Source organism: Pleurotus ostreatus (assembly GCF_014466165.1).
Source record: "Pleurotus ostreatus strain PC9 chromosome Unknown scaffold_8, whole genome shotgun sequence".
Lineage (NCBI taxonomy): Eukaryota > Fungi > Basidiomycota > Agaricomycetes > Agaricales > Pleurotaceae > Pleurotus > Pleurotus ostreatus.
In genome coordinates this window covers 547,967-571,875 of record NW_023503163.1, presented here as the reverse complement: position 1 = coordinate 571,875, position 23,909 = coordinate 547,967, and the positions used below count along the sequence as shown (strand labels likewise).

The window sequence follows — 23,909 nt, the reverse complement described above, 5'->3', positions numbered from 1 at the left end:
GCCCTCCCGCCTCTTACCATTTCAGGGACAGACCGTGTAAGTCACGTGCATTTTAGTCTCTCGCAAACCTTACTGTGACCGTCTTCCACGAATCCTCCGACCGTTGTCGCGATGACTGGCGACGAAGACTACCCTTCTCTACTTTGGATTGCGTACGTAATATAATACCGTGCGATATGTTTATGGAACTTATCTTGCCTAGTATCCCTACGGCAGTACTCTTGTCCGGGTATTTTGCGCGCAAGTTCTACCTTGCATACCGCCTGAAGAAATATGGAATAGGGAGAGGAGGTTCGTTCACTGGTTGCTCATTTGATTACTTGCGTACTGAAACCTACCTTCTCCATTACTCGGCGCAGCACCCGGATTTCAAACGAATGTTCGCAAAGTCCGCATAACACCAGAAATCGCTGCTCGTATTCGCAGAGGGGAAGACGTGTCGCCGGAGGAGATCACGGCCGCCATAGCCAAAGCCGAACGGGAGGAGTCTCAACAGACGAGCTCTAGCCCACCGCCACCCATACATCGGGCTCCGCTAATAGAGAAGACCGAGCCCACGATCAACGAATGGTTACCTGACTCTATAACCACGCCTAAGAAGCGGGCGAAGGGCAAGAAGAAGTAGATGGTTATCTTGTAAGTCCCATTGAACGTTCACGTTCACGTTCGCATCAATCAACCCATTCTTTTCCATCGGCACTCGCAGATTTGATATGCTTCATATTTATCATGAATATAATACTACGCGACATTGCAAAGTGAAGACACGAGCCGCCAGCGCGTATGTTTCCCACTCACAGGAAATGTCTAGCACATTCTTCCCTCAGCCTTGGCCTGCACATGCTCGCCCCCCACTTCATCACACACGTCCGACGCAACAGTTCACACACCAACCTTCTTGCGTGAAAATCAACACAAATCTCTGCTCGGTCTCCCTGTTCACAACGCATCGTCAATACCCGATGAATTTAACCATCGTGCCAACCAATTACGTTTGTGCTATATCTCTTTTGAATTCACCATGCCGAACACTCACACCTCACGGATGCCGTCGTGAGGTGATAATCCCACAAGACAATGCACCCTCGTATCTGATATATAAGCGACTGAAGGACCCCGCAAGGCACCGTCAGGTAGTCCTACGACCCTCCCTAACAGACCAACATGAGATCTCCCCTAGCACTCCTACTCTCCCTCGTCGCTGTTGTCAGTGCCCAAGACTCGAGCTTGAGCGCCGTAAAAAAGGTCTTTGACGACGCCAACGTACGCTCTTACCCTTTGTCGTAGCGCGTACACGAATATTTAGATCGCATACCTCGACTCCAGATCCCCTCTGACCTCTCGATCAAGTTCAGTCCGAGGGCCCTGCTTGAAGTCAGCCTCCCGCAGCCCACAGGCGGCGCCATAACACTCCATGCCGGAATTCAGCTTCCGCGGAATGGTAAGACGATGCCACCCTTACTATCATCTCATAACTATAACATCGCGACTTCTTGGATATCCAGCCACCGCCGGGCCCCCATCCTTCCGTATCATCGGTGCCCGCTCTCGCGGCCCCTTCGTCATAGCAGCCGTCGACCCCGACGCACCTACCCCCCAAACTCCCACCGTCTCACAGATCCGACACTTCCTCGGCGGTAGCTTTACGCGCCTCAGAGACACGCTAACCAACTCCACCCCCGCTGTCTCCGACTTCCGTCAGCCCACTCCGCCTGCTGGATCCCCCGCTCATCGGTAAGATTTCATATGACAAGGCATTTGCTCGAGTGTTGCTGATCAAAAGGCTTTCGTAATCGCTCAGCTACATCTTCCTGTTGTTCAACCAACCTCCAGGATTCGAGTCGCAGACGATCGTCACGCCAACTACATCTATCAGCTTGTTCAACATTAGCAGTTTCGCAGAGACCGTAGGTTTGGGGGATCCCATCGCGGGCACGTTCATGCTAGTCGCACCAGACGCCTAAGTATATGAGTGTATACGACTGGTAATATTGCATTGCACAAGAATGAAATCTATGTATATCGCGACTGAAAGGAAGGTATAATTACAGGAAGATCTACGCAACGATAGAAATACACTAACATTGATCGAAGGGATACATATTCATATTCAGCATTTGCTCTTGCGCTTGAAGCTCTCACCTCTTCGCAAGCTCGTACTCAAACAACCCAGCCTCCAGACTCTGACAGAGCGCCTCAAACAACTTCCTCGCATCATCCGCGCCAAACGTCCCTGACGACATCGCATTTACTAGGGCCTTCATCTTCGAAGCCACCTGCGGGACCTCCATCTCTTGGAGCAGGCTCTCAATCATCTTCCCGCAATCCTGGACGTCCTTTTTGAAGAGGTCCCTGTGCGGAGATGAAGGAGGGATAATCGTGGCCAAGGCAAAGTCTGTGTAGTAGTATCGGACCGGGTACCGCGTGCGATCGAATATAGGTGCGGCGGGGGGATCTTGGGCTTGAGGAGAGCAGAGCGGGGAGGTCATTTGTGAGGATGCTGTTTGCGTTGGTGTAAGAGAATGGGAGTATTCCTCACCCTCGGTTGGGGACTCGGCACCGGATTGGTGTACTGCTGTTGCTGGCGTGGGCGCACCGTTCAGGGCCATCCACGCGTTACGTTGCCCAATATCCACCATAAACGAGTCAGTCGTCCCATAATTGAGTGACGTTATGTGTTGTTCGTGGAGGAAGGTCAGGCCCTCCAAAGCCTGCCTTATGAAGTCGATGTAATTGGCGACTGTGGCGAACGGCGGGTCGTTGTACTTGCTCAACCATTCCAAGCACACGAATGACACTGCGCCGATATCCTCCGCAAGCCCGCCCACACCTCTGTTCCTCTGAATGCTATCCCGTTCGACGACGGAGAGCAAGTGTGGGACAGGGTTCCACGGATCTAATCTCGGCTCGTGCTCGTTAAGCGAAAGGAGTATTTCTAGCTCCTTCTGTTTTGAGCAGGTTGGGAGCACGCGAATCATGAATGCATCTTGGGCGGAGGGGGCGGAGGGTTCGACCATGATCTGTGTACAATGATAGACATGGTTGGAACGGCATGGTGTTGGGGGATGGGAATTTACGCACGAATTTCCGAAGCTTGGGTAGCTCGAACGCTTGCTCCGCCAGCAAGTCATCTACCACCGATTCAAAGTCTCTACATGGCGAAATTCGGCCCGTTAGACTCTTAGACAGATAAGAAATGGTGTTTATGGTACTCACATATCATATATAATGCTCGACGACGTCGAGCACTCTGATTCAGAGTACTCGCTGAAGTACGCATCGTCCATTTCCTCCTCCTCCGAGACAGCGAAGGGCGAGGATGTCCTTCGTGGTAGCACAGGCATCCGCTCCAACGGGTACCCAAAGTCATACTGGTTCAGCACCGCGTCCAAGTCTTCCAACGTCGAATCGCTTGCGCTGCCGCTGTCCTGAGCATCGATGTCAGACGAGTAGTCGACATTCCGTATACTCGGCTCCGGAGAAAGCGACTCGAGCTTGAGTGAATTCGAGCTGGAGCGCGCAGGCTTCAAGGGGCTCAGCGAGGAACCTGCAGCTAGAGGCGACATGGTGGTATGGTATACAAAGAGAAGCGAAGCAAGCTCCGCTGGTAATAGAAGGTTCTTTGGTTAATATTAACCTCAATCGGTGGTTGAGCGGGGAACTTGGAATGAATCAACTTAAAGGTCGGAGAAGAGCCTGCACCAAGACGTGACATCAGTGGCTGGGCCCCGAATGTCAGCACTTTGGAGGGCCTCGCATTCTTGAGAGAAAAACATAGAAATCGCTGCCAGGCGACAGGATTCGAGAACGACGTTGAATATCACCGCAGCACACGACAGTGGGCTCGACCATTGTCTTCAGGGTCGCGGACAAGCGGACTTAGCGCCATTGCGGACACGAAGTGAATCGGAACCTGGTACGAGGAGAATACTCGCTCGAATCCTTACAACAAAGTCCCGTTGGGTTATGTGTCCAACTTCGACTGCAAGAACAGCCAAGGGGCCCTTGTCAAGCTACAGGAGTTTGCCTTCCTCGCCGAGTCCAAATCTCCGACGCAACTTCTGGGCTGGAACAACAGAACGAGGTCAGGTACGGTCGTACACGGTTCTGATTTATATTTGGCACGCCAATGGGCTGGTTACACTGCAGAACGTACCTGATTCTCGAATTGACTAATGTGTAGAATGTAGCTACTGAGCTACGAGCCACCTCGAGATCCCACCTTCAACCGAAGGCCGCGCGTCTGTATCATCTTGGCGGACTCTTGATACATGGCAGACAACAATTTGTACGAAGACAAAGTCATTCTCTTCCAAGTAGTTTCGAGTCGCCTCGCCCGCCATCTTCTGGGTTTCACTGTTCATCATCTAGCGAACATGTCTTCTAGATGGTAATGTACCTTTAACTTCGAAAGCTTTGACCTTATGCTTTCCGCCTGCCTCGGGCAAAATCTATATAGTCATATGCATTATCGCTAGTCAGTCTGTGTAACTGGACCGTCCTTCGCGCTTACTTACTTTAGCCTCCTACATATCTACGCTGTCTTGTCACTCGAGCAGCGCTGCTTGTAGAAGACCTTCGTTGGTCTAGATAATTCCGAGTCGGTTACGACGCGTTCCAGTCGACATAGAGCAGCTATCACCATGCGAACGGGTCAGCTAGAGGCGCCTCGCCGCCTCGCGTCCGGGTGAAAGAGTGCCGACTTTACCTTCTGACTCTCACAGAATATTCCAACAAATATTCCGTGGTTTCTGTTCGCACAGATATTCTTGCTTGAGAGGACCTGGGCCCACAAGCTCCATTCTAAGAAGCGTGAACCTAGTACACCGAAGCCACAACGACTCGGAGGAACATCACCGTTAATCTTCAAAAGCTTGGAAACTCAGTGCGAGTTAGATTTACGATCACTTTATTGGATTTCGGTGAGTTGAAAATGTGCTTCATCTTCGTGGCTGCAAGCTCAAGGCATGTCAATCGTGCTCTTCCTTTCATATTAGAAGAAAGAAAGGTTGTCCTACGGTGCTATTCGACTCCTCTTGACGTTAAAATAATACCATGGCTATTGGTCTTCTCGCATATCAAACGGGGAGAGTGAGCTTTGGAGAGAGTAGCCCTCCGATTTAAACGCGCCGTTGAAAGTCAGAATTGAGTTGGTGAGGTAACGAAAGCGTACGTACAGCGGCTGCTGGAACTAGTTAGAAAGTGGATTCACCTTTCCTTAGGTCAAGTCTCCACAAATTCGCTGGGGAGTTTGAACCGTCCAAGCATGGGCCTCGGCGTTTTTAGGACTTACCAAAACCTCCGGTCAGTTTGTGTACGAGGTCTTGAGGATCCATGTTGCGCGCCGATGGACAATCGACCTGGCAGTCTGAACAACACTGGCAGAATTGGCTTCAGAGTAGTAAGTGCGCCGCCAACGCGTATTGCCGCCCCCTGTCCATGTCAGCGCCCTGGCGCCAACATATTCAGGGTCGCAATCAAACTGTCTCCAAAACCAACACGCCAAACGCTGTGGTCTCCAAAGTTGCTGCTATTCTTGACCTTGCCTGCTATTCTTGACTGGATTCATAGCCGTATTGCTCACGGTAGATGGTTACCATTCTGCCGATTCGACTGAGCGCTAACGGCCCCCATAGTCTCCACAGCATGCCGTCTGTAGTCAGCATCATTTCCCGTGCCCACCACGACTTCTTTGCGCAGTCGAGGACCGTTGACGGATCCTTATTCGCCTCTTCTCCTTCACGAACTTCATCATGACCAGAATGGTACCTCTGGGCCTAGTAACATTGTGTTTGAACATCGTAGCGCCTGTAGCAGGCGCTTCGTACGATATCGTCAAAGACTTCGCCGGTAGTTCGTTCTTTGATGATTGGGATTTCTTTGGGAGCTGTGAGTTTTACTACAATCAAAGAACAAGGAATCACTCAAAAAAAACCGCAGTTGACAACCTCACGAATGGCGACGTAAAGTATGCGAGTTGGATTCGTCGCGTGGTAGATGTTCACTGAAAAAATGTGTTGCCTAGCTTCGTCTCGGCTTCCCAGGCGCAGTCATCTCGACTAGCCTTTGTGGACTCGTCCACCAACCATGCGATCGTCAAGGTCGACAACACCTCAATGGTTCCATTCAACGAAAAGCGGAACACGGTCCGCATATCCACGAAGGACAGATACGCCGTTGGGAGCGTCTGGGTCGCGGACATGGTTCATGTGCCTTTCGGCGTGCGTTTTCCAGCCGCTCGCCCTCTGTACACCCATTTAATGTTTAATAGTGTTCTGTATGGCCTGCGTGGTGGTCACAGTCGCCCAATTGGCCAACAGGCGGGTATGTGGCTGAATTCCATCATGTCGTTTGCTGACACTCCGTCTGACAATACAATTCATCCCCCTTCATTCAGCGAGATCGACACTTTTGAGGCCGTCAATTTGGCCCCTCGAAGTCAGATGGGGTTGCACACTCTTCAGGGATGTACCCAGCAAAACCCCACACAATCGTCGACCCTCATAAACTCGACCGATTGCAACCATGATGTCAATAACAATCAAGGGTGCATCGTCACGACTCCCAGCACGGCTTCATATGGTCAGGCATTCAGTGCTGCGGGCGGAGGCGTGTGGGTCACTGAGTACGCCGAGACGGGCATCTCGTAAGCGTTCTCTTCATTGCTTGGCCTTTTCAAATGAGAGCTGAGACTCCTCCTTAATTGTGAAGTGTATGGTTTTTCGAAAGAAGCAGCGTGCCGTCATCTATTTCGGGGACTATGAGCTCGATAGATACGTCGACCCTGGGCACGCCTGTGGCAAATTGGCCCAGCGGAGGTTGTAACATGGATCAGTTCTTCGAGGCGCAACATCTCATTCTCGACATCACGCTCTGCGGTGGTACGCATCTCCCCCTTCCGGCCATTCGCCTAGCTGACTATATGTACCATCCCTGGTCGATGCAGATTTCGCTGGCGCTCCCGCAGTTTTCTCTCAGACCTGTTCAGGCGTGTGCTACAATGACTATGTCATAGGCTCGCCAAGCAACTACGACAACGCGTACTTCGATATTAACTTCATCAAGATCTTCGGCACAGGCGGAAATACTGTCATCTCCTCACAAAATAACGCCGCTCCAGCACTCTCGATTAGACCTCTGGCTGTTGCATCCTTCGCTACTTTTGTGTATGCTATTGGCACCGTATTGTAGCCGTCACCCTTTCTTTCGGACCTACTTTCCCTCACATCCACATTTGTATCGATATTGTTTCTGGACTAGTACCTATACATAGACATTGTTCTGCATCGTGCATCGAATCAGACTTATCTCAGCAGGTACCATGGGCAAATTAGATAACGGAATCAATTTCGGCGAACTCGATTTGGAAGATGATAGGAACAGACTCCCACTCAACCCCCACCTCCTTCGAGCTTCTAATGCTAGCAGCTTTGCAGATGCAGAGGACAGAGAGTACATTCGAGCAGATACCAATCATGTTCGTTCATTCAATAAGCCTCAGCGAAAATGCCGCTTCAAATTCTCACTTTGCAATATTTTGCTGTGTGATAGCGATTTGACGCCAGCCTACTCTTCCTCGCCTGAAGCTAGGAGAGAACTGGCCGACCTGATCAGAGATGCGTGCGTGAATGTGGGCTTCTTCTATGGTGAAGTGCCTTTTATCCTTCCAAAGTGACATTTATCTGATACTTTGGAATCGCGGAACGATATAGTTTCGAACCACACTATCCCAGAACAGGTCATAAACACGGCCATTGATGCGGCCAAACGATTCTTCGCGTTATCCACAGAGGAGAAGATGCGGGTTCGTTGATATTTTAAACCTTTCAGAAAGTGTTGACACTCGCCGACATGCTAATGATCTACTTCCACGGTCGCGTAGCTAGACATTCACGCGACAACCAACTACAAAGGCTACACGGCTCTCTTAGCTGAAAACACTGACCCGAATAACGCTGGAGATCTTCACGAAGGGTTTGATATCGGACCCGAAGGCTCATCTGATCCAGTGAAAATGGACGCGCCAATGGCTGGTGGAAATGTATGGCCTCCCGACGAGATTATTCCTGGATTCAAAAAGGACGTACTCAAATATTAGTGAGTACAGTTCCAATTGTATATAATATCCTTTTCAGTTCTCAATAATCAATCAGTGAGTCAGCATTGAACCTTGGTCGTACTTTGTCTCCCCTTTTCGCTTTGGCGCTTGATTTGGAAGAGGATTTCTTCACTGATAAAGTATGTATTTATGGCTATCCACCCAGTGGCGACTTAATACACCCCAACAGACTCGGAATTCAGCCGCTATTCTTCGTTTACTCCATTACCCACCCCAAGAAGCCAAACCAGCGGACAAGGTAATCGGGATTGGGGCACACACAGAGTAGGATATCCTTCCCCCTGACTACATCCCCTAGTTAATTCTTTTTCCGATTCACTCACCTGAACTGTTGTCTCAGTTATGAAGTAAGATCTCGCTTGCTATCATCTTAGTGCTGTGGTTGAATGGCCAATGCAAGTGCTTTACCCTACTTTACCAAGACGCCTCCGGGGGGCTGCAGGTCCAGAATGCCGACGGACGGTGGATAGATGCCGTTCCAATTCCCGGAACCATTGTTGTAAAGTACGCTGTCAAGTCCAAATGTCTATTACCGACCGATTGACCAGCGAGAACAGCTTGGGTGACCAATTTGCCCGATGGACGAGTGCGTCATAAACTTACCCAACTATAGATCAACCAGTTCCAATTGCTAACTATGGACTGAGATAGATGATACCTTCAAATCTACACCCCACCGTGCAATCAACTCTTCTGGATCCGAACGATATTCGATTCCGCTGTTTTTTGGAACTGACTATGAAGTTCTACTTGAGGTATGTAGTTTTGCTTCACATGCACAATCTCACATACCAAGTTACCTTTCACCTGAATTCTGGGGTTGCAGCCTATACGGACATGTGTATCCGAAACGAATCCACCGAAATATCCTGTTGTCAAAGCTGGAGATTATGTTCGTTCGAGACTGGAAGCAACATACCAGTAGTTCTTCTCATTTACGAAAGTGTGTATGTATGTCTTGACACGAGACCGCATAACGTTGGGCGTGCGTCTCTCCTCAGCTGGAATGCCTTCCTCTTGGACCCCTTTTTCTGATATAGCTCGCCTGATCACTAGTGCCGATCCTCTATAACCCCACGTACCTGTAACTCCGATATGGATGCGACTGCAATACAAATCACAGTAGTTAAAAACGCCTTCTGGGGTTCCTGACGATCGACAATATTGCTTACTGCGTCCTCCGTTCTCCGTTGGTTTCTCACAGACACCCGACACCACGCTGATGGTGAACTACCGAGACCGAGACCGAGAAAACGCGTCACTCGCACCCCACTCTTGTCGGCGAAAGCATGAAGCCTACGAAGCAGCACAGGAAGAACGAAGGGCACCACGACGACTTCTGCTAAACCCTTTCTCACTACTCCGAATCTAGAAGTTCATAACACTTCATATCGCAGTCCACCAGTAAAAACAAGGGTTCATGCACTACGTGCCTGATCATCTACTCTTCTCCTAAGCCCCTTTCCGTCTCCCTAAACTGACACACGTGATCGCTCATCCAGCAACTTACTTCCAGAAAGGCGGCGAGCGCCCAAGCGCTCGAGAGCAACTGCCGACGATTGATCGACGTTAAATTCTTCGTCTTCCACCTTCTGGTGGATTGAATGTCTCGTAATAATGGATCCGTCTCTTTGTGCGTCACTTGTTCCGAACTCTCAGCCCTCGTGCCAAAGGTCCAATAATCCGGACCGTGTCCAGACCGTCGCGTTTTTCGTAGTCTCCATGTTCGGAAGAGCGTTGCCACTCTGCACCTACCCCGCTATTGTCCCCAACCGAAGATACACCTGAAGCTACAACTATCCCCTACATTTCAACGACCGCATAATGGATAGCGCTCCTCATTTGTGTTCTACAGAGAAGCCTCTCCTGTCCTGAGAAGTCCCCCGCCTCCCCCTATCTATCTATCGTACCGGACATTCCACGCTACCGATGTCTCCCCCCACGAAATCCACTAAGATTCGTATCCTTATCCTTTCATATGAAGAATTCTACCGTTAATATGCACTCAACCCATGGTCATCGGATCACTACAGCCGCTTTGTCCCACTCTACGACTTCTTCCACTACTAGTATGCGATCTTCTTCAATTTGTGTATTTGTTCTTTAAGCTCCTCCGACTCGGGTTTCTACAAGTTCCTAATGCAAACTAGGCATATTCATGAAAGCCAAAGTCATCCATAGTAGATCGGGATATGTGGCTCGGAGGGAGTCTATACCTCAATTCCGTCGCAGCTGTGAGATCCCCCTTCCATGTTGGTATAGACTTATCGAAGCCAACCTACCGGTTACCTAGCCGCCAAGGCAGAAGTTCAGGCAGTATCAGATCCAATCTTCTGCGCTCGCCTCTCCCACAATGTCGATACGCTCACGTGTCGCCTTCGGAGCGAACTGAGTATTTATGGCCAAGTCACCCAGGTACCTTTAGACCCGCAAGTTCTAGCTTGTTGAGGAGATAATATACTCATATTGCGACCCGGCTACTGAGCCGTCATGACCGAGAGCCCGGACCTGCGTGGACATCTCCCGTGTATTTCCCTCCACTATGCACCCACTAGCACCCCTGCGGCGCTCAAAATCACCCGCACTCATTCAATAATTTTCAAATGAAGGAGAGAATGACCCATTACGAAGCCGATTCCCCCGCTCATCGAAGCAATTGGTGCGGGCTTCTAGCCATTGCGGGAAAGGTTGGCTTGTTTGGCCGGCACTGGAACAACGGTGGGCTATTCCTATGGGGGTGTACTTACATACATGAGCCTTAACTGTGCACGTCCCGCACGGTTAGTGTGATGGCGAACTATGCTATATGCCGGAAGCGCTAAGCTCTGAAGTAGTGGAGATCGTGGGCAGAGCCTGACTCAGAATACCCTTAAGGTTGAGATACAGAGTTCAACTTCGAGCCACCACGAATGAGATCCGACGCGATACGCGTACGTAGATTTGCTTAGTCGGCTCGAGGGCGAGGAATTGCAATCTTGGCAAATGTCCTACTTCTCTCTGAGATAGGACTCAATCTACTGCAGACGAAGGGGATATGTTATCCTCGTTGGTACATCAGGGCTACAGCACAGTTACCGAGTCAGCGTCATAAATGATGGTCATCAGCTGACGCATCTTCTATGTCCAAAGGAGACAACAACATATACACTGCCGACGAAGCTCCTTCCGATTTGATTGATAAGGTTGTATCGGAAGCACACGCACCTTCAGTAGAACAATCACTAATCAGACAGAATCAAGCAGAGACCACGCCTCAGAAGCTAGGCACCTTCCGTTGAACTTGGGAAGGTCGAGGAACGCACCGTTGGAGATAGTGAAGGGAGCACATCCATATCCATATAGAGTTGAGAGTTCGGATATCCACGCATTGCCGACCCGAGTAAGATCATTGAATAGACGCACGAATGTAGACATATTATAAGACGTCGTGAAATGTTATAGATTACTGATCAGAAGCTTGTTTGGTGGAATGTAATTGCCATGCGGCAAGCGAAGGTCAATGATCAGGTAATGCGTGTTTGTCAGTCCGAATGTGACGCACAAAGCGTCCGAAGTGCCCATACAACGAAGGTCAAACGAGGAAGTTAGAGTCAGCAGGTATTGCAAAGGGCGACCGTATCGCAGTGTGAGTATGTAGGCAAGGGTGCATCGGATCGGATTTGTTTAGGCGAGGAATCGCCTCTGAACGCCACACAGGGAGTGGGAGATGCACAGGGAGGAAGAATTCTTGACCCGAGGGGTGACACGAGAGTATGTCTGAGGGATAGGGGAGCATGGCATATTCAGGACGCGACATGAAGGCAAACCTACAGGTGTACATACACGAATCGCCTGAGCTCGGCATGAAGTATGCATAAATCTAGGATGATAGCTCACTGTTGGCGTCCGAGTATTATTAGAGTTAAATGATGGGTTCGAGACGAATATCCGAGTTGGCGGCCAGAGGATAGTGTAGGTAATCTCTCGCAACTCCTCGTGGCTTTTGTTGCTGAATCCATGATCGGCTCCTCGGTAGTTTTTGCTGTAGTAGGCTTGCTCCAAGGCAACTATTATTTCAAAGGTTTTGCGAATAGTTGGGTCCTTTGAGAGGGAGAAAGAACCGGATTGGATACAATATCCCCAGTGCGGCGTCTGCGTGTAGCATCTTGCGATGTGCAATCGTACCAAGGATGTCTGAGCGACCGAGAACCCATAGTTTAATCGGCGTGAGACTTGGAGAATCTAGGAGAAGAGGAGGGATCCAAGAGAAGCGCGCGAGGTGAGCGCGCAAAGTCCCAGAGGGTCTCAACTGGGGATGGCCCCTTGAATTCTTCTGTCGGACTCGAGAGGTATCCGACTCGTCGATTGCTCCGTCATGATGTCGACGCCGCTAGGGTGCAAATAGAGCGTACATTAGTTGTAGCGTGCGCGAAAGAAATAGGCGAATAAATCAATTGGCTGCGGATTGCGGCTCGAGATCCATCCAAGAATAGGTCGCATCCTGATTGAAGGCTATGGATAGTATGTGAGTTCAATGAAGCATTGGCTACGAGTGGGAAAGTTTACGACTAGGCCTCTTCATGGGTCGTTCCACTGTGTTCTAACGGCGAGCCGCAGCTAGCCCGGCGGGAAACAAGGCATCAAACCTCTGGCCGCATGACATGCAATTCGAGGACGGTCTTTCATAGCAAGGGGCTCGCAGAGCGGCCTCGTGGCGGACTTGTCGTCCCCTCTTCCTCATCGTCGACAAGCCCCATTATACGACGACCATCATGCTAGAAGACCATATTTTGGCTCTTCTTTCCTGCCCGTATCGTAAGCTCTAGAAGGCCCCGAAAGCATGCGCGTTTGGTCAGAGATTAGGTACCGAATCTGAGTGGCACATCTGTAGATCTGCACATAAGGCCATTCGCCGGCGGAACGTGCCTGCTCTGACGGGTTCAGATGCGATGTGTATCCTTGGTGTGTACCCACACCTCCGTTTCCTATAAAAGTCATGAGTCCTCATCTGGTCGTCCCTGCCCCGATACTCACGATTGCGCTCCCCTTCAAGTACACTGGTGACGAAAAGCCTAGATTCCTTTTACTGCATCCATCCCCTTCCCCCTTCGCCAGACAGCGCCAGTGCTCACCATAGCGTTCGACATTCTCCACCATCTGTTCGTCTCACTGCAGCGCCGAATGGCTGGCCTTTTCAACTTCTCGGGTCCCTCGAGCATAGGGCGTTCTGATCCCTTCTTCGCGCCTTATGCCCATCAGCAACCACCGAATCCGTACAATCCCGCGGGCATATTCAATGTCGAGGGTATGGTCGTCGCAGTGACAGGAGGAGGCACAGGTGCGTCCGCTTATCAGGCCCAGGGCCCTTGATCTCCGCTTCTGAAGCTGACTTCTTTCACTACGACGTCATGTTCGCTGCGCCGTTTCCTTTATCCAGGAATCGGCCTGATGATTGCCTCCGCACTGGAAAACAACGGCGCTATAGTCTATATTCTTGGCCGCAGACTAGAGGTCTTGGAAAAAGCCGCCAGAGAGCACAGTGTGGGTGCCCTAACGAAATTATTGTCGCTGTGTTGCTGACCGACGCGTTAGAGGTTTGGCAACATAATACCTCTACAGGGCAACATTGCCGACCGTGATAGTCTTGTACGAATCACAGATATCATCAAAGAACGGCACGGCTATATAGATTTGCTCGTTAACAACGCAGGCGTCGCCAGAAATCTGTACAACCACCCACTCCCCACTCCCTTCAGTTCACCCTCCGCCAACCCACCATCGCCACCAGGATCACCGACTACCACGCCGTCGGTTCCATCGATTAAAGCGTTCCAAAACGAATTATGGAACACGGGCTCGCCGGATGATTTTGCGGAGACATTCTCTGTGAACGTCACTGCGGTATACTACACAACCGTCGCTTTCCTCGATCTACTTCACCAGGGTAATCTACGAAAGCAACACGGTGAGCTGCGAATGACCGGCCTCACACCGCAGGAATTCCGCCCTCCGCACCACAGTTCACAAGTCCTCACAGTATCATCCTCTGGGGCATTCCGATTGGACTCAAGGGTTCTGTCGATGTCGTACACATTATCGAAACACGCCACAACTCACCTCGGCAAGCTCCTCGCAAATTTACTCGCCCCGTGGGGAATCAGGAGCAACATCTTGGCGCCTGGCGTTTGGCCCAGTGGTAAGTCACCTCGTTTTTCGTCTCTGTAACTAATCTAACCATTCATATCCCCATGTTCATCCCAATCTATCCCCCTTCTTCCATCTGAGCAGAAATGACAACAGAACCAACCCCGGGGTTCAAAATGTCTCCTGATGCCTTAGCACGAAACGTGCCTCTACGGCGCGCTGGTACAGAGGAGGTATGTATGTTTCACCTTTTTGATTCCTCCCTTCCACCTCCACATCATTCGTTTCTCGGACATGTCCGTGTCTTCCATGTCTGTTATGCATAAACGCTCTTTTAGCTGATTGATGTGCTCGGTGCTGGATCGCTGATGGTATATTTTCTAATAGGATATGGCTGGGACTATATTGTTCCTGGCTAGCCGCGCGGGTGCCTATGTGAACGGTGCTGTTTGGCTGGTCGATGGAGGCCGCGTGGGCTCCGTAGCAAGCAGTTATTGAATTAACGCCACTCAATCTTGTTACTATCCCCTTCGACATTCGGGCATCACCATGGTCATCAACATAATTTTGTCGTCTCCACACGGACAGAAGACAGTTCCACCATCTTACCCCCATCCATCGCCCATTACGCATCGCAAGAAAGTCTGCTATTTATATCCGCGTTCTTGCATCAAGTCTTGAACATATACATTATCTATCTTCGGAGCGGAAGGAATCAGATATCCCGTACGAACACGCCGCAGTCGCCGCCCATTCATTATAAACACAACAAGGGATCACATCGGTCGGATTTAGCATGCTTTTACTTTCAGGATAAAGTACCAAGGAACTCAAGGGGATCGCTAGTTTTGAGGTACCTGTGACATCTCTATGTTTTGTATATAATGTACTTCATTCGTCCCACCTACGACCTACTGGATACCGTAGACAGGAAACTTCTCTCCGAGTCTTGTTATTTACTCTATAACGGTATATGTGCTGTATATACAATTATCTTCTATTGGTGTATAGGCTTGGTGAATCATGATTAAATCCTGAAATTTTGACCAATTACCCCTAAATGTTACCATGGCACTTCTTGTAATTTCTCCCAAAGCCAGGAAAAGTGAGAACTCGTACTTCTGAACTAGTACGCGTGCTGGCGCGTCGTGGCGGCCAACACGTGGTCTGAGATGTCACGACAGTCCGCCATTGGACGGCCCACAATGGTGAGTTGCAAGTTGTCAACATCGCAACTAATGGTCCTCCTTCGCAAAGAGGTTCAGGTACACTGGTTCAACGACGTGCATCATGCATGGCATATACTGGTGAACACTAAAAGAGTCGAGTAATATCAGACGGGTCAGCATGTGGATTCAGGCATTTACTGATGAGAGTCTACGTATGGGAAATCAGTTCAGCCTTCGCGATTCATTTTCCCTCAAGCTCCTCACTGGCATGTTGGAATTCAATGACAGTTGTGTGGGACTCAGTACCTATTCCGGCGCACTGGGGCCTGCAGTCAGAATATATGTAATGAGTTCCTTCTCAGCATAGGTCTAGCACTTGCACCGAATACCCCATGGATTCTACGTACGCTGGCCTTTTGCTTGGTGCTGGGCTGGTGTCATTCCTCGTGCTCAAGGCCAGAAAGAAAACTAACTATCCTCCGGGACCACCATCGGACCCGTTGATTGGCCATCTTCGAGTTTTACCCTTCGACAATCAAGACGTGATATTCCATACCTGGGCGAAGAAATACGGTGAGCGTCTCGAAGCCACGCTTCTATTCTATGCATCGGTGAGCTTATACTGGTACACATTCAGGCGATGTCATGCACTTGGAGGTCTTGGGAAACCACCTTGTTGTGCTAGACAGCCGCGAGGCAGCCATCGATCTTTTAGAGAAACGAAGCGCGATTTATAGCGATAGGCCTTTCGTTCGCGTATTTGAAATGTGAGCTCGTAAACAATGGAATCTGTGAAACTCTGACCACGTCCTGACTTCAGCCTCGGGATGTCGGATATTGTCATGATGCCGTACGGCGAATCCTTTCGAAACCACAGGAAATTCGTTCATTCATCTATGACCAAAGGAGCGGTCGCCACTTACCAAACCACTCAGACGGTACATACCCGCCTTTTCGCTTTAAGCCTATTGGAAAATAAGAACCAGCATGAGATGCTGATAAACCGGTACGGCATTGTGGACAGGTCTTGGAAAGATTTCAGGCTGATCATCTTTTGAAAACTCGTGCTAGGTGGGCTACCAGCATAATTATAAGCGTCCTTTATGGTCAGCACGCCGTGGAAGAAGTTGGCGAATACATGAAGCTCATGGAGGACCACAATGTCGTCGTACTAAACATTACTCAACCAGGGGCATCTCTCGTGGAGTTCTTTCCGTTTTGTGAGATCGTTCTTTGATGCAATCTGAATGCGTAAGTTCTCAAGGTCAATCCAGTCCAGTACCTCCCTGCATGGTTCCCTGGGACAGGCCCTGCCCACAGGGCACGGCAGTGGAAAGATCCGTTCAGACGGATTTATGACTACCCTTATGAACAAGCGGAGAAGAACATGGTTCGGGGACTCCAGTATCTATTTCACTTGGATTTACTTAAATGTGTCCTACAGGCTTTGAATGGACTCAGAGGAGACTCCGTCCTATCGCGGACGTGGTGCAAGTTTGCTGACAGGCAAGATCATCCTGAGGCCGCCGCCGAAGAGATCGAATTGACAAAGCTAGCGACTGGAGCCCTGTTTCGAGCAGCAGTTGAAACCGTACGTGGTATTTCTCACCGACTCGGGTATGCGTGGATTTGTATATTTACTCGCTCACATGCTCTCGTGTAGACTTGGTCAACGGTTACGGTGTTGTTTACGGCCATGATCTCAAACCCTGAATGCCAAAAGCGGGGTCAAGAAGAGATCTCTCGAGTTATCGGGTCCGAAAGACTTCCAGAGTTCGAAGATATGGATGTGTTGCCCTACACTACCGCTATCGTTCATGAAGTAATGAGGTCGGTATGGTGCTGTCACCGTTTGTTATGATCGACTCACGACTCACTACGAGATGGCACCCGGTAGTCCCTATGGGTATGTGTTCCTCCATCAATTAAGGGGCCACTAATAGTTAAGGCTTCCTCTCGCTAGCCCTCCCTCATCGTTCTGTCCAAGATGACCTATACAAAGGCATGTTCATTCCTGAAGGCACGACCGTTATACCCAACTTGACGTGAGACCCTTTCCCGCTCCCGTTCCTTTGCTTCATCATTGACGTGTCATGGCTACAAAGCGGAATGTCGTTGGACGAAAGGGTATACAAAAATCCTACACTTTTCAATCCCTCTCGCTTTCTACCGAAGCCAGACGGCGACGGCGAACCAATTTTCGACGCTACTTTTGGATTCGGGCGTAGGTAAGTAAGCACGCGGATGTTGTGAAGCTCGGTTCTGACATCACTCGGTACCACTACGGATAGAATCTGCCCAGGAAGGCATTTCGCATTCTCCAGCGTATGGATTCTTACCGCCACCATTTTGGCGACGTTGAACCTATCCGAAGGGAAAGACGAACACGGGGATACGATCCCATTCTCGCCAGAGTTCAAGAGCGCCATTACGAGGTAAGTATTAGTTATCACCGCACATGCACGTTCATGATCGTTTCCCAATATCATCACCAACGGCGTTTTCAGTCGCCCGAAAGAGTTCGTCTGTGATATAACAGCCCGCTCAAGTGCCTCCGAGTCTCTCTTATGGTCCGCTCGTTCGGTATGAGCACATGAATACGGCCACTATGTAGATAATTGTACCATCACCGGAAATATCAATGTCCACAGCTCTCCCTCCTTGCTTTATATTTCTCTGTAAATATTTACGGAGCATTGCTGATGTGGCAACTTCACACGACTACCCTGAGACGATCCCTCCCTCCAGATGACACACGCAGAATGAATTCAATCGCATCCAATCGAGGCCACAACATAGCCTAAGCTATACATAAAAGCGTTGCGCGCACAACTGCGGCAGAGATAATGCTCCCCGACTTCACCCTCACCGACCTCGCCCTCCCTTTTCTTACATGTTTGGCGTACGTCGCTATCGTACGGCTCAGACTTTGGGCGGAAGGACCGTCTGATCTCAACGATGGCGGTCCAGACTTGAACAGGATCGCGTCGGAGGGAAATTGCGACTCAGGGAAGGTAGACGAATCAGGACCCCCGTCGAGTGCCAAACAGTGCGTATATATATATGATAGATGATCTCAGACGACTGGGGCTGATTGGTTGGATTCCTTATTCTCAGCCCAGATGCAAAAGACCGTTGGGGGTTGTGGATATCGTAGCAGACTGAGATAAGTCACGGAATGTGAGTGATGAATTGATTTCTTTCGTGCACTTGGGGGGACCCAGGCCTGAGGCTTTCGGATCAGTAGGAATAGCGCCCCTAAGCCCCTTTTGAACACCAGGATAGCGAGTTTCGCGGAGTTTCGCAAGCGTCCTTCGACATTATCGCAAGTTCATCGAGAGCAGAAGAAATGATTTTGACTATACATGTTACATCCTAGGAATCTATCTCGACAGCGAATTCAACCAGTCTACTAGCCTCTTCTCGTCTTCTTTCTAATGCCGTTCCTCCCATCTCCATCCATTCAATACCCAACGCAAATAAATCATCGCTCCAGACTCTCCAGCCCTTCCCTCATGTACTCTGAGAACAAAGCCTTGTAGTCTCTGTGCCACCTGCTCAACGCTGGACGCCCTTCAGCGACATCCGACGCAGCCCACATGATTCTCAACTGATCGATCTCGTTTCTGGTCTCGTTGTCCGGGCAGATGATGTAGAAGTCGCCCTTTCGCACGTGCTCCAGCATGTAGAGCACCGTTTCTTGAGCGGACCACGCGCCGGGAGGCTTTTCTGAGGACCCGCTGGAGGTCATACCGGTGTGAGTCCAGCCCGGGCTGTGGATAGCGGTACCGTTGCGTGTTTTTGAGGAGCCGGTTGATGTGTTTGCACGTTGAGCGGCGTGGGTGGGAGAGCGGTGGAGAAGTGGCACGAGGGACGTGTCAGCGAACGGCGTATATGCCACAGGATAAAAGTAGAACGTACACGAAGAGATGCGCGGTCACGTTAGAGTTAGGCGTTTCGCGAAGCTCGTAGGCTAGGCCCTCTGTCAGACTTTTCACAGCCGCCTTGGAAGCATTATACGCAGCGTTTCCTCTATATTTGTAATTGAAGGTGAGAATCATAAGGAGGACAAAAGAAGATAGAAGCTGCTCACGGAGGGTTAGTGATACCTTGTTTCGAGCCAGTGTTGACGATGAGAGCTTGGTTTTCTTGATGAAGCATCGACTAGGGGCAGCAGAGTTTGATCAATCACTGGAAATCACCGGCTGCTGTACAAGCAAGACACTCACTGGTACAAAAGTTTGTTGGACATTGACGATTCTAAAGATATTGGTCAGACAATTTTGAGCACTGACAAGGAACGAACAGATATGTAGAATGGAACATACCCAAAAAGGTTGACATCGAAAACCTTCTTCCATTTATCAATGCCGGCCCAAGAAGTACCTCTATCGCCCACGCCAGCATTGTTCATCAACACGGCGACCTGGGGTAGAGTAAGTACCGCAGAAGAGGGAGATAGGCGAAAGAGAATAGGTGGACAGATAGTGATTTACGGAGCATGGGAAACGGGAACGAATCCAAGGGAGGTGTGAAGATCAGGGGAACAAAAATAACAATCTTCGCGAAAGAACATCGAACATAGTCGTCATCATCATCAAGATGGAAGGCAAAAGGATGGCGAGCGGGGAGCAATGGCAGAGGAGTGGAGGTGGATGTGGGATGCGCCACCACGGTTATGCGATTGCGAACCCACGACGCTCACCTCGCCCCAAGCTTCATACACTCTGTCCCTCAACCGCACAACCTCATCCAACTTGGACACATCGGTCGGCTGGGCGATAACATTTGTCTCGCCGAGGGTCTGAATCAGCTCCGCTGCAAGCTCGTTCAGCCGTTCGTGGTTCACATCTGCAATGGCAACTTTCATCCCAATCCTATTGCACGCAGGCAGAGCCAGTCAGCTTCCCGATAACGCATGCAGTTGTGAGTAGATATGCGCACTTTGCGAATTCCAAAGCTGCGGCCTTGCCGATTCCGCTGGCTGCACCGGTGATAACAGCAACGCGGCCAGCATTGATGACGGGGTGCAGATGATCTGCAACCGACAAGCCTTCGGGTTTATAGGACGTAACACTGTTGAACCCGGGCCTCAACGGTGAGGCCCCGCGACTGCGGTCAGAGAAAACCATTCTTTGCGGTGCGATACGCAACGGCTGTAGTGGTGGTGATGGTAAGAGACGAAGAGTAGGCGTATACAGCCAGTGGGCTTGGTCTCACTTATATATACATCCGCCCGTTGCCGTAGATGATGCTATAGATGGTCAACTCTGGCCGGATTTGGCTAAATATGCCGCGTGCCCTCATTCTCAAGGCCGGTCATTTCCCTCCCCGTTTCGAAGACATCCCTTATATTGGCAGCAACACCCAGAGCGGAATGCAGGCACGGCACATGATGATGCCTATACCACTGTCTCGCCCGTTCTCGAAGATTTATTTACCCCAATTCTTGTGAGAGCGGCACGAGAACAATGCCCAGTATCACGAGCGCATCGCCGTTCTCCACTGGCCGAACACGTTTATGATTCCATGATGTATGGTGAGCAAATGACGAGTAATGGGGCAATTCTTCTGATTTCGGTGCTCAGCCTGGGACCACTTGCTCATAAAGAATGGGACCGTGGTACGAACAAATTGTTGATGATCAATTTACCTCGACACTCGCAGTAGATCTAGGACCTTCCAATAACCGAGGAGCAAGCGAGTGTCTAAAGTTTGTTATGAGGGGACTCACTGGACAAAATTATTGGCCAACTCAACTTCGTGATTGGTCAATTGAATCTCAGCTAATGAGCAATTGTATCTCCGAAAGAGTAACAAACAACTGATAACTGTTCAATTGAAACCCCGAAGACTCGAATCACAACTGACATCTGACCAATTGAGACTCCAAAAGTATAAGCGTAACTTGATCAAATAAAACTCCGAAAGCAAAAACCTCGATGACAGTCGTGTGATTGAAGCTCCGAAACCTTCGTAACCTCACTATCAGTCCCAAGTACGATGTAAACACAATATTGTGACTACTTATTACACATAAATATAAGTTGATACCAACCAAGCCTCACTTAGTCTCCATAGTAGCCTCCTGGACAAGCAGCCCAAGAGCCAGCCGTTTATCTGCTGAGAGACGTCGCTGCTTTGCTGGGTTTGGCTCTGCGGGGGGTACATTCTCCTCCACCTCCTTCTTATGCTTAAAGGCTTTGGGATTGGCCACCTTTTGCTTACCCTTTTGGATATGCTGTCGACGGCAAATACCTTGCTCAAGGCGGTCACAGATGTATGAATCTACTTGAGGATTGTTCCGGCAAAGGATTGTTCTGTGTAGTAAATTAGAAGCAAATATATATGTAGTGTAAGGGTTGAACCCTTTCGTTCCGTGCATTCCGACTCCCCCTAGCTCCTATCGACCCCTCTCCGACTCCTCGGACTCACTCGCACATGTCTCGGACATTACGGACCTGTTACAGACACACGTGATAACAGATCAGACTCTTCGGACCGACTCAACATTATCTTTTTGTTTCATACTCTAATACTCTGATTCTCTTTATCCCCATTATTCATTCTTAGTGCCTTTTCGTTCCGGATCTTTCATACATCTGATATTCTCTCAGCTACAAAAACTCCTGTACTCATAGTTAGAAGAACTAAGCTTGTTTCCCCCCCACATTGAGTTAGATTCTAAGTCATCCAAAGCTTTCTTCTCTTCCGTTGTCAGAGTTCGCCATTGTCCGAGTCCGAGTCTGATCCAAAGCCAGTTTCTCCTGCCGTCCTTATCATTCTCCTGCCATCCTCATTGTACTATCCGAAGCCGAGTTGTCTGTTCCGCATCCGAGCGCATCTGAAGCCATCCGAAGCATCCAAAGTTCCTTCCTCATTCATATTTACTCTTGGACTCATTGTTCTCACACATAGCACACTCGGGTGTCACACGGACTTGTCCTGCCGGAGGCGGACCCTCGCATTTTTATTAGACTTACTACTAGTCTACGTGTATATTCACTACTACATTCTGGAGCCCACTGCAAGGGTTTAAAGTTCAAGACACCCCCCGTTTCACTGTCACCTAATCATCCTCTTCCGTCATTGAATTTGAATTCCCTCCCGATCCTCTTCACGATATCTTTCTGGAAGGTCCGACACAACAGGCTATCAACTACCTCTTTGAGAAGACATCCGCATATTTTCCGTTCAAAATAGTCTGCTCTTGGGTTCCCAATCCCAACACTGTCGTTTGGCAGTTCACACTTACCAGATGCCCAGAATCCGAACATCCAAACATTCTATCACACCCTAATCCTCCATCACTCCGACACAGTCTGTTCTATAATCCTGCTGCAGCCTACCACCAAACCACTCCGGAGTTAAACGACACCACGTCCAGAATACCCTCATCACTCACCGACTCGTCTGAAAATCCTCTAGCCACTTCTTCACCTTCCCCTATTCTGTAAGGGCAACCTCAAGATGGCCACACAGCGCAAGCCTAGCAGAGGGAGAATCCAAAGAGAACAGGATAAGGATTCTCCATGCTAGGAAGCAAAGTATATACTGTAGTAGCGTGGGAGGAATGAAGGGTAACTGTACAGTACACCAGCCACAGGTCCGAGCGAATATCACAAGGTATGAGGAAACATGTGATAATGAAGTGGAAGGGGAATGTACAGGAGTTGTGCCGGCGACCTGGGGAAGTGGGGACAAGGAGTATGTAAACAAGTTCCCCTGTTTACTCCTTTCCCCTGTTTAACTCCACGTGACATGAATCTTTATATATATTCGGTACACGTTCATTCTGTATCTTATCTCTCGACCACGACTGTTAATCTTACTCACTGATCCTCTCATTCTTGTCCTTGAGTGTTCCACACCTCATCGTGGTTCCAGAGTAATGAAGTGGGAAAGGAGGATAGAGGTAGCCCGGACGAGCCCCGAAGTGTATCTACGAGTCCACTGCCACCGTCCCGATATCCCCCGGGCGCGCCGAACACGCCTTCATTCTTGACCAACCCCCAATCTTACTTTCCCCCCGGGTCCCCTCCCGAACCCACAGAGGTTCGATCAAAACAGTCGCGTCACCCCGCGACCCCTCATGGTGGATACAACACCAATGCTGCCATACTAAGGCAACTCCATGCCGTGGCCGTGACGCTGGGACACACCACAGTGCCCGTTGGTGTAAGGGGACACTCCTATTTCCTCTCCTTTTCTTCATCCCATGGACTCTTACCTACATTTCCTTTGTTCCCCTTTGTTCCTTTTCGCTTCCTTTCCTTTCCACTTCCTTTCCGCCCACTCCTTTCGCATCCGAGCCACGTCCGGTGACTCCGGAGTCTTCCCGCACTTCGGACTCGCTCGGACTCGCTTCGGACACTTCAGACTCGCTCGGACTCGTCTATACTCTTTGGGGCTCGTCCGGGTTACCTCTATCCTCTTCCCCCACTTCGTTACCCTTCGCCCTTACTTCCCCAAGTCGCTGGCACGACTCCTGTCCATTT

The 23,909-nt window shown here is 49.9% G+C and overlaps 8 protein-coding genes across 8 annotated transcripts; 6 read left to right on the top strand and 2 right to left on the bottom strand.

The window, feature by feature from the left end:
- Positions 1–111: 111 nt before the first annotated feature.
- Positions 112–625, top strand: PC9H_010496 (uncharacterized protein; the record flags this gene model as incomplete). Its single annotated transcript, XM_036779989.1, has 3 exons — positions 112–152; positions 203–291; positions 360–625. The coding sequence occupies 3 exons, from the start codon at positions 112–114 to the stop codon at positions 623–625; spliced, it is 396 nt and encodes a 131-aa protein (XP_036627372.1).
- Positions 626–1,164: 539 nt separating this feature from the next.
- PC9H_010495 (uncharacterized protein) lies at positions 1,165–1,964 on the top strand (the record flags this gene model as incomplete). Its single annotated transcript, XM_036779988.1, has 4 exons — positions 1,165–1,263; positions 1,327–1,441; positions 1,506–1,734; positions 1,802–1,964. 4 exons carry the CDS (start codon positions 1,165–1,167, stop codon positions 1,962–1,964), a joined length of 606 nt encoding a protein of 201 aa, XP_036627371.1.
- Positions 1,965–2,138: 174 nt separating this feature from the next.
- On the bottom strand, positions 2,139–3,566 carry PC9H_010494 (uncharacterized protein; the record flags this gene model as incomplete). The annotated part of the gene is made up of 4 exons (XM_036779987.1): positions 2,139–2,461; positions 2,540–3,020; positions 3,082–3,151; positions 3,217–3,566. 4 exons carry the CDS (start codon positions 3,564–3,566, stop codon positions 2,139–2,141), a joined length of 1,224 nt encoding a protein of 407 aa, XP_036627370.1.
- Positions 3,567–5,753: 2,187 nt separating this feature from the next.
- Positions 5,754–7,191, top strand: PC9H_010493 (uncharacterized protein; the record flags this gene model as incomplete). The annotated part of the gene is made up of 7 exons (XM_036779986.1): positions 5,754–5,889; positions 5,941–5,968; positions 6,026–6,221; positions 6,272–6,324; positions 6,398–6,646; positions 6,712–6,881; positions 6,947–7,191. The coding sequence occupies 7 exons, from the start codon at positions 5,754–5,756 to the stop codon at positions 7,189–7,191; spliced, it is 1,077 nt and encodes a 358-aa protein (XP_036627369.1).
- A 130-nt stretch (positions 7,192–7,321) lies between these two features.
- On the top strand, positions 7,322–9,044 carry PC9H_010492 (uncharacterized protein; the record flags this gene model as incomplete). Its single annotated transcript, XM_036779985.1, has 10 exons — positions 7,322–7,646; positions 7,713–7,804; positions 7,883–8,097; positions 8,154–8,238; positions 8,289–8,383; positions 8,460–8,466; positions 8,520–8,623; positions 8,677–8,705; positions 8,771–8,874; positions 8,946–9,044. 10 exons carry the CDS (start codon positions 7,322–7,324, stop codon positions 9,042–9,044), a joined length of 1,155 nt encoding a protein of 384 aa, XP_036627368.1.
- A 4,235-nt stretch (positions 9,045–13,279) lies between these two features.
- PC9H_010491 (uncharacterized protein) lies at positions 13,280–14,740 on the top strand (the record flags this gene model as incomplete). The annotated part of the gene is made up of 5 exons (XM_036779984.1): positions 13,280–13,436; positions 13,536–13,639; positions 13,691–14,294; positions 14,387–14,475; positions 14,630–14,740. The coding sequence occupies 5 exons, from the start codon at positions 13,280–13,282 to the stop codon at positions 14,738–14,740; spliced, it is 1,065 nt and encodes a 354-aa protein (XP_036627367.1).
- A 1,063-nt stretch (positions 14,741–15,803) lies between these two features.
- On the top strand, positions 15,804–17,850 carry PC9H_010490 (uncharacterized protein; the record flags this gene model as incomplete). Its single annotated transcript, XM_036779983.1, has 11 exons — positions 15,804–15,984; positions 16,049–16,178; positions 16,232–16,417; positions 16,483–16,631; positions 16,686–16,801; positions 16,856–17,002; positions 17,075–17,241; positions 17,295–17,317; positions 17,375–17,456; positions 17,517–17,639; positions 17,703–17,850. The coding sequence occupies 11 exons, from the start codon at positions 15,804–15,806 to the stop codon at positions 17,848–17,850; spliced, it is 1,452 nt and encodes a 483-aa protein (XP_036627366.1).
- A 1,045-nt stretch (positions 17,851–18,895) lies between these two features.
- PC9H_010489 (uncharacterized protein) lies at positions 18,896–20,543 on the bottom strand (the record flags this gene model as incomplete). The annotated part of the gene is made up of 7 exons (XM_036779982.1): positions 18,896–19,184; positions 19,333–19,443; positions 19,505–19,575; positions 19,641–19,671; positions 19,740–19,837; positions 20,117–20,288; positions 20,356–20,543. The coding sequence occupies 7 exons, from the start codon at positions 20,541–20,543 to the stop codon at positions 18,896–18,898; spliced, it is 960 nt and encodes a 319-aa protein (XP_036627365.1).
- Positions 20,544–23,909: the final 3,366 nt, after the last annotated feature.